The 10,029-nt window shown below is 32.9% G+C and overlaps 1 protein-coding gene across 2 annotated transcripts; it reads left to right on the top strand.

The window, feature by feature from the left end:
* The first annotated feature begins 5,069 nt into the window (after positions 1-5,069).
* LOC123884748 (transcription termination factor MTERF5, chloroplastic-like) lies at positions 5,070-7,786 on the top strand. Of its 2 annotated transcripts, none has more exons than XM_045933937.1 (3): positions 5,070-5,380; positions 6,573-6,634; positions 6,745-7,786. In XM_045933937.1, the coding sequence occupies exons 1-3, from the start codon at positions 5,238-5,240 to the stop codon at positions 7,650-7,652; spliced, it is 1,113 nt and encodes a 370-aa protein (XP_045789893.1). In that variant the 5' UTR covers positions 5,070-5,237; the 3' UTR covers positions 7,653-7,786. The 2 variants fall into 2 exon arrangements, with proteins under 2 accessions (XP_045789893.1, XP_045789894.1); XM_045933938.1 differs by having other exon boundaries at positions 6,585-6,634.
* Positions 7,787-10,029: the final 2,243 nt, after the last annotated feature.

Here is a 10,029-nt window from a genome sequence, read left to right on the forward strand (position 1 = left end):
TTGCTGAGAATGAAAAGCAGCAGCAGGCTCCATCACAGGAGAATTGCCTCCCTTTCTTATAAAATCAGCACTTTTGGGTCACCTAGATAACAATCAAATGCAGAAGAGACAATCCAAGTCAGCTAATCAGGATCATAAGCAAGCAAACAGTCTACAAATGAGATGAGCAATCTGTCCGCGACAATAACAGCTATACCGTAGCGCACCAACAGCTTCCGCGAAACAAACAATCTGCCTTTACATGACCACGGTACCGCAGTACACCAATAGTTTCCGCAAACAAAATATTCCATCAACTGCTTTTTTAAATGTGGTACTTTAGGACCTCTCGCCAATGCCACAAGCTATACTCAGGCCCCAGAAACAAAAAGCGTTTCCATCCCAAGCCGATCCGGGCAAGGCATTTTTGAGGTACAACCAAGGCACCAGCACAAAAAAGACACAGTCTGTAGCTGGAGATACACAAAAATGAGCTATGTTAACTGCAGCCTGTTACACCGCACCAAAGAAAGACTTCAAAAAGTATCTAATTACTCTTCTCCGATCTAATGCACCAAATAATGAAGCCGAAAAGTCCCTTGATCCTAGGCAGAGCTGACCGCGCAACCATTACCGAACTGGACATCCTAAACATATTCTAGGATTCAAACACCAATGAGCCATATTATACTCTAGATTACTAGTTTTAAACTTCAGCCAATTCCATGATAAAATCTTAATAGATTCTACAATTTTGTCAATCTGCACCTCCTTGTTCTTGAACAGCTTATCATTCCTGGTTTTCCATATGCACCAGATACTGGCAAACCAAATCACACTGACACGATCTGCAAATACTCTACCATTACCAATCAAACCTTCAAATTGTTCCAGGTGCGATAAGCCTTTGTTATGAAATACCGTCGAAACTCCAAGCCACTTACCTATCTGATACCAGATCCCTGCAAAAACTGGACACTCAAAAAATAGATGTGAAACTGATTCCTCAAAACCACACTCACCGACACATTGCAAAGATCCTTGACCGATAACACCTCTCCTACATAAGTTATCTTTCGTAGCTACCCTATTTTGAAGCAATCTCCATACTAAGCATGAAACTTTTGATGGAATTGTTTTGTGCCAGGCCTTCACACAAGACATGTCGGAATCATTATGTAGTCCCGACATGATCTTATTATAGGCCTCTTTAACCGTAAATTGATTTAAAGATCCAAAAAATCCCACATCTAACTGATTAACATCTCTCCACCATAATGACCTATCATTTCCTCCATCTCTAAGAGCCCCATTGCTAGTTCCGTATCTACTTGATAGCGCTCGATACCACAAACTCTCATTGTCAAATCTAATTTTCCAATTCCATTTACTAAGAAGAGCGAGATTAAAAGCCTTCAAATTTTTCAAACCCAACCCCCCCTCTTCTAAAGGTCTACACACCTTCTCCCATTTAACCCAGTTGACTTTTCTCTCATCCTCACTCCCTCCCCATAAAAAATGTTTAAAGAGAGATTCAAGTTTAGAAATGATACCTGCCGGAGCTTTGAAAAAGGATAGAAAATAGACTGGAATCGCTGACAAGACTGATTTTAATATAACCACACGACCTCCGATGGACAACCGCTTATGTTTCCATTTCGATAACCTTGATCTCACTGAATCAATTACTGGTTGCCACGTCGACATTCTCCTCGAACTAGCACCAATTGGAAGACCAAGATATTTGAAGGGAAAACACCCTACTTTACAATTCAGAATATTTGCCGCTTCCTCCAACCAGCATTGAGGTATGTTGATGCCTACCAACATGCTCTTGTTGAAATTCACCTTTAGGCCTGACATTAGCTCAAAATTGATACCTGATTTTCCCTTCAATCAAGGCTGTGTTTTCACAATTCTTGTTGATTTCAGAATATTCGAATATCGACTATGGCAGGCTGTAGTAGCGGAATTGTTTTGAAAACCGCCACGGCCAATTTGTAAATGTTAGTGGCGCCATGGTGTTTTATAGAGGACATGGTAGCTTAAAATGGCAGATGTTTAGCTTTCTGCTATGGTCCCCATCTGCAATCGATAACATTGGTTGTTTTACTCTTGAGAATCAGAATCATGTGATTCTTATTGCTCTGGAAACATAATATCTATTATCTTATAAGTTCAGAGATTATTATTGACGATTTCAAATTGCGCTCATCGCATAATGCCTATGTTGAATGAATTTTATGAACCCTAATGAAACAAGGTGTTCTTTGTAGTGGTGATATTGATCTACATGAGATTTGATGTTTGAATTTATACTATGAAGTCTTTGTTGTAGATTTTAGTGTATTTGTCATGGATATTTTGTTTACCTTTGTATTTATTTATTGCATCCAACAGCACAAATCTGTTCAAAGTTAACAATCTTTTATGATGTATTAAGGATCCCACCATAAGATTATGTTTGTTATTATTAGGAAACCAAGTGTATTTTACTCTTTCTATCATTATTGTTGTGAGTTTAGTGGTGTGAACTGTGAATTGTGTAAACACCTGATGGCTTATCATGATTCACGCCTCAAACTTGCTTATCACTATCCCTTCCTTAAAGCTGCAGCCAACAATTCTATTCTTTACTTACATCAAAATTAACGGTTACATCAATGCTTTTATAAACGTAAGATAACTAAAAGAGTAATGGTGCAACAAATTATAAACTTAAAACATATTTGTGACTTAAAAAATTTAAAAGACTTAACTATTAGATACGCGAAACTTAAAAGATGTTTTGACTTATTTAAATTAAATTGAGTTAACTACTACTCCACCCGTCCTTTTTTATAAACATCTATTGACATTTTTTACACATATTAAAAAAAAGTGATAGTATAATTAATGTATATTTTTTGTATATTACAATTTATTAAATTGTCCGGTGAAAAAATGTGTTTATAATTGACTTTTCATATTCAAATATAACGCAATAGTATTAAATAAGTGTTATGTTTGAAAGAAAAAAGAGCAATAAATGTGTCTTAAGATTTTTTTGTAATGTAATGTGTCTTATAACTTGAAAACAGACTTATATTTAAAATTAAATTTTTTATTTTAAAAAATGGTTATAGTGATGGATGAATTTTGTTTTGGTTACCATGATATTTGTATGAATTTTTCACTATCGTTAGTGATGATTAATCTCCGTCGGGAACCTGTGGGACACATAATAAAATGGGGACCAACCGAGTTTTCTCCATACATATGTGTTAGTAATCGAATCGCTGACTAAATACTTAACGGAACCAAAATTCTTACCGTTTGGACCAATTTATTGTTGGAGGGATGAAATACTTAATTTATGTCGAATTTGATTTCAAATATTTTAAAGGGAAAATAGTCATTTTGGTCCCTCAATGTGTAACTCGCTGTCATTCTGGTCCCTCAATTGAGGAAAATAGCACGGACTAAACTCACTAACGGAATGCAGATTCAGGAAAATAGACTATTGAGGAAAAACTACTAAATAGTTCCTGAATCTGCATTCCGTTAGTGAGTTTAGTCCGTGCTGTTAAGTTTGGCCGTTAAATCAACAAAAAAGCTGACATTTTTTTGGACACACATCGGCTTGCAGAGTTGGCACTAGGGACGGGGAAACTATCATTTTGGTCCCTCAATGTGCAACTCTTTGTCATTATGGTCTCTAACTCAAGAAAAATACAAAATAGTCCTTGACCCTGCAATCCATTAGTCACTTTGGTACCTAATGTTAAAAATGGTCATTAACTTTATAAAAAAACTCATGTGGCATTTTTTACTGACACGTGACACGCAGAGTTAACACATATGTGTGACACCTGGATGGATGATGTGTTCAGGACTAAAATAACATTACTTTTTTTTTTCTTCTTCATTTCTTTATCTTCTTCCCCTCATTCTTCTTCATACATTCAATAACCTAACAACAACTCATTTTGCTTCTTCTTCTTTCAAACTTTGTTGTTACGCATACTTTTTTTTTTCTTCATTTATTTATTTTCTTCCTCTCATTCTTCTTTACCTTCTTCATACATCTTCTTCATACATTAAATAACCTAACAACAACCCCTTTTGCTTCTTCTTTTTTCAATTTTTTTTGTTGGCTTTGACCACCAGTTTAATCTGGTTCGGGGGTTAGTTTTGGCATCAAGTGGTTTCGATCCCCTCACGATCGTAGTTGTGAAGGATCGAACCGTCGTCTCCCTACCAAGTTCATCATCAATCACCACTGAACCAACTAACGATTGGTTCCTTGTTTCAAAATTTGTTGTTATGCAAATTCTATGGGGGGAAATTAGATACTACTCCCTCCGCTCCTTTTTATTTGTCGTTTTAGATTACTGTACACTATTCATGTAATATACTTTGACCATAAATTTTTATTAATATATAAAAATCAAATGTTAGCAAATAAGATATTGTTCAATTTGTCTCGATGAATATTCTCAAAATATAAAATTTTCATAATTTTTTATAATAGATAATTAAAGTTATTAGTGATCAAAGTTATGCATTGACATATGTACGGTGATAAAAAAAAATGAAAAATAAAAAGGAACTGATGGACTAGTTTATATATGAATAGGTGCAAATGATTTTTTCTTTAAAAATTGGGTTAAATCTGCGTGTCACGTGTCCGTAAAACATGTCACTTTAGTTTTTTTTATAAAGTTAACAACAATTTTTAATGCAAGGGACTAAAGTGATTAACGGATTGTAGAGTCAATGACTATTTTGTATTTTTTCTTGAGTCAGGGACCATAATGACAGCGAGTTGCACATTCAGGGACCAAAATGGTTGTTTCCCCGTCCCTCGTGTCAACTCAGCAAGCTGACACGTGTCCAAAAAATGTCACGTCAGCTTTTTTGTTGAGTTAATGGTCAAACTTAACAGCAGTGACCAAACTTACTAACGAAATACAGATTCAGTGACTATTCAATAGTTTTTTCTCATCGGGAGATCAAAATGACAGCGAATTGCATATTGAGGGACTAAAATGACTATTTCTCTTGTTTTAAAATATGATTTCTATTTATCTTTTTTGAGAGGAAAGAAATACAAAATTTAGGATTACTGGTTCACTTTTCAGACAAGAAGAAACACCGACCACTTTGTCTCAACTCTCACCGGAACCTTCCTCCGTCGCCAAAACCACCGTGAAACCCAACTTCCCGTTGCTCTCACAAATTCACCACCACCCAACTCACCAGCAGCACCTTCTGCTATGTTTGTTTTTGCATCTTTCATTTGCAGTGATATTCCACAAACATTACAACTCTCAAAACCCACAAAGATGAAATCTTTCTCTTCAATTGAACCACCCCACTGTTTCCATTTCGCACCATTTTTCTCTTCCACTTCCATAAGGTACACTTTTTCTTTTCTACCCATTTTCATGCATCAATGTCTTTTTGTTTTTATCCAAAATTGTTTGCACTAGTTCATTATTATTTCATACATGCCTATGCTTTCATTTTACACATTTAAACTCCAATAGAAGGTAGAAATAACTCTAGAAGGATTTAATGAGCTTGTTGGGTATCTTAGTTTGTGTTCTATGAAGTACAGACACATACACCGAACACGACACTACACAATGACACGTCCACACAAATAATAATTTCAAAAATTGACTTAATTCAATGTAATAAGTTTCGGAGACTGACATGTGTATGACACTGGGACACGCCTAATCCGAGGAGTGTTCGTGCTTCGTAGTTTATGTTGCAAAATAGGAGATAAGGGTCTATGTGAATGTCATGTCAATTCATTGCCAAACCCCAAATAAGAATTCATTGCCAAACCCCAAATGTCATGTTAATCAAGTGCTATAAGCACAAACTTGTATACTGTATCATGTAAGTGTTTATATGTAAGCTATTTCTATAACAAAAGATAAAATAAGTCAAATGAACTTCATATAACTTATAAGTTATTTTTCATAAGTTATTCTAGAGAGTTTATGAAAATAAGCTGAAAACATCTTATGGACATGTCATAAGCTATTTTTATAAGCTCTTCCGAACAGTCTTACAAGTGTTTGTTGTTAAGAAGTCCCTCACCGGATGTGAGTTGTCCTGGACCAGGGTTTATAAGTAAGAGGCAATCCTCACCTTACAAGCCGGTTTTGTAGGGTTGAGTTAGGCCCAATACCCAATTGTAAGATGGTATCAGAGCCTCCTCCAAGATCCGTTGCGCCGCCCACCATTTATATCCACGCACCAAGCTCAATAGTGTCGGGCGTGACGGGGTGTGTTAAGAAGTCCCACATTGGATGTGAGTTGGTCTGGACAATGGTTTATAAGTAAGAGACAATTTTCACCTTACAAGACGGTTTTGTACGGTTGAGTTAGGCCCAACTCTCAATTTTAAGATTTGTGTCAATATATAAAGCTCAAGTGAGTCAATCCAAACAAAGCAATATATGAATAGCATGCAACCAATATGCTTTTGTTTTTCTTTCAAATCTCTTTTATTTTATCTTGTCAAAAAATCTATCTTATTTTATTTATTTGATTATATTATTGAAACTTGGAGATTTTTTTTCTCTTATATGAAGATTTTGCATCAGGACTCCAATTCCTTTCTCTGCAAGGGTCTTCTTTTGTCAGGCAAAATCTGGTATGCAATTTTGTTCAAAAGTTTTATTTAGATGTTACAATTGACATGAGGTTCATGTAGTAATGTACTATTGTAATGAGCAAAGATCTTTTATGGTTCTTTTTTCTCAGGCACGAATGAGTCATTCAACATAAAAGTGTTGCCTCCAACCCTATTAGCAGACCCTCATATTGTTTATCTTATGGAACATGGAATGAATAGTGATCAAATTAGGACTCTTATGCGACGATCCCCGGCTTTTGCCCGCTATAGTTTGGAGGATAAAATTAAGCCATTGGTTGAGTTTTTTCTTGAACTTGGAGTGCCGAAAGAACAAATTCCTATTATCCTCACTAAAAGGCCTCAATTATGTGCACTCAGTCTATCTAAAAATATTAAGCCCACCGTGAAATTCCTCGAATCTCTGGGGGCCGACAAGAAACAATGGGTGAAAGCTATCTACCGTTTCCCGACCTTGCTAACTTATAGCAAGCAGAAAATTAATGAAAAGGTAGATTTTCTCCTTGAATTAGGCATCTCAGACGAGAGCATAGGTAGGATTTTAACTCGTTTCCCTAATATCGTTGGTTGCAGTGTAGAGGACAATCTCCGACCAACAGCAACGTACTTCCGTTCATTAGGGGTTGATGTTGGCGCTCTTCTGTTGAGGTGTCCGCAAATGATTGGTCTTAGCATTGAGGCGAATATAAAGCCTGCAACAGAATTTTTCTTGGAAAGGGGATATACCTTGGAAGAAATTGGGACTATGATTTCGAGATGTGCAATGTTGTACACTTACAGCTTGACTGAAACTATGGTCCCAAAATTGGATTTTTTTATGACTACGGATTACCCGAAATCAGAGCTGGTTAACTTCCCTCAATATTTTGGATACAGTTTAGAACAAAGGATTAAACCGAGATATGCACGCATGAAAGCTTCTGGAGTAAGAGTAGTGTTGAATCGGCTTCTTTCAGTGACAAGCAGCGACTTTGAAGAGATCTTATTAAAAAAATTAAAGAAATTGCAAGTTGAATAGGATTTTGTTTACAGCAGCAAGGTTGTTTAATCAGATAATGAAAATTTAGACTTTCGGGCAAGGTTGTAATCAAATTGTAATGTCTTCAATCTCTCATTGATCAATATTGTCGGTTCGACACATTTTAACTCTTACTAGTATAATTTACCCGTGCTATCGCCCGGGTTAATGTTCTATGAAAAATATAGATCATTTTTTTTCACACATGAAAAATATGGATTATTAAAATTTTAATATTGTGATTTTTTTAATTATTTGTAAAATTAATTTTATATTTAATGTAATAGTTTATTTAAATATGATAAAAGATCTAAATTTTGGAGATTTTAAGGAGAAATGGCATAATAGAGAGTTATACTCCACTCTCCGTTCCCAACTCACATGTTCATATATATGTTCTTTTATTTTCATAAAAAAAAAGGTCATTATGCAAAAATTAATCTAACGGTTAATATATTTGTTCTTAATCGTCATCTCTCTCCTTTAGACATTTGTTTTTTTCAGGAGTATTTTATCTCATGTTCCCGTGTGAAAAAATTTCACATTTGAGAAGCAAAATGGGGCGATTTTAATTTTAATATTATTTATTTAAAAGTAATGAACAGTAGAATTGTTTGTCATTTGCTTGACACAAAAAAAAATTATATAATTTTTTTAAGCATATCTCATTTGTTAATGTGCAAATTTTAAAAAATGTATCTATTTATTTTTATTTTTATTTGTTTATTTTACAGTGATGTATGGAGAATAAAAATAAAGTAATACATGATATTATTGCTTTTAATTCTTTTTTATATATATAAAATCATTGTTACTTTTCCTGCTTTCAATTGATATCGTATTTTTTATATAATAAAATCTACAAATGTATGTCTCACCCTGTGTAAGTTATTTTTTGCTTAATACATCCATGTAGGTTTTTTTTTATCAATACCCCCGTATTTTAATATTTTGTTTGGTACAAATCACTATGTATTTTTTTTATTATAAAAACCACGTTAAGGTAAACAATAATTAATAGAATAATAAAATGAAATAGAAAAATAATCTATGAAGTCAATTACTTCATTCCTTTTATATTTCAGACAATGACACCTTTTTCTCTACTTGATAAGTATGAAGTTTAAGAATAATTTTTTTTAAGCATATCAATTTCTCAATTCCACATTTTTCTCAATTCCACATTTGTTAAATATCACATTAAAAATTAGACAAATAAAAAAATAATGAGTAAAAAAATAGAGTACAACATTTATTTATAAATAATAGTAAAAAAACATTTATAAGCATGATTTAATCCAATAAAAAATAATATGAACAACAATTCTTTTTTAATAAGTAAACATATGATTAAAAAAATGACAATAAAATATAAAAAATATAAATAAATACTTAAAACTCTAACATCAATTGATAATACTTAATACTAATTTGAATAACAAACAATGTTGTTCTTCCGTATATGAACCTGCAAATAAAGAATTATAACTCAAAATTAGTCCAATTTTCTGATTGTAGAATTAAACTTAAATATTTTATCCACTCCTCTGTTCTCAATCCACATGTTATTTATCCCTTGTAGTCATTTTCATCAGTCTCTGCAAGAATCTCGTTGATCATCATATAAAAAAATTAGATTATTATTATATATGATTAAGGTTAAAGTCAATTAGTTGAGATATTAGTTTTTCTAAATTTAATTTTAGTTTTTCTATTCTTATTTTTAGTTAATGTATTTTTTGTTAAGTAATAGATAATAACTAAAATTTCAATTTTTTAAAGTAAATAAGTAAGTGTATCAGAGTTTACACTAAAAACAAATGTAACTATAAAAAAAATGCACTATTATTAATATGAGTGTAAATATAAGTCCCAGTAAAAATTATAAAAAAATAGGTATCTAGCATTAATACGTGTAGAAATATAGGTTCCCATAGAAAAAAAAGAAAAAGAAAAGAAAAGAGGTCATTCGCCCCGTATTAATAAATCTCGTATTAAAACATCTGTAGAAATCTAACTCCGTAAAAATTACAAAAAAATAAACCCCTGAGTATAAATAAAGGTTCCGTACAAATTTTAAGAAAAAGTGGTCCCAATATTGGTATATGGATAGAAATATAGCTCCCCGTATTCCATAGATGTTCATTTTGATATTTTTGTTTTTCAAATTACTTGTGAAATTTATTTCATTTTTGACCCGTATATATAGAAACTATAGTAGATTTTTGGTCCTTAATTTTTGAAATTTCCATACATTTCAGCATTGATTTAATTTAATCAATATATATTCCAAAAATGAGTTAGTCAATAATCAAAAGTTTCCATATGTAAAATTTCAATTGTATCAAAATATTAATATAGACATTTGTTCATAAAA

The sequence above is a fragment of the Trifolium pratense genome, linkage group LG5 (assembly GCF_020283565.1).
Source record: "Trifolium pratense cultivar HEN17-A07 linkage group LG5, ARS_RC_1.1, whole genome shotgun sequence".
NCBI classification, from domain to species: Eukaryota; Viridiplantae; Streptophyta; class Magnoliopsida; order Fabales; family Fabaceae; genus Trifolium; species Trifolium pratense.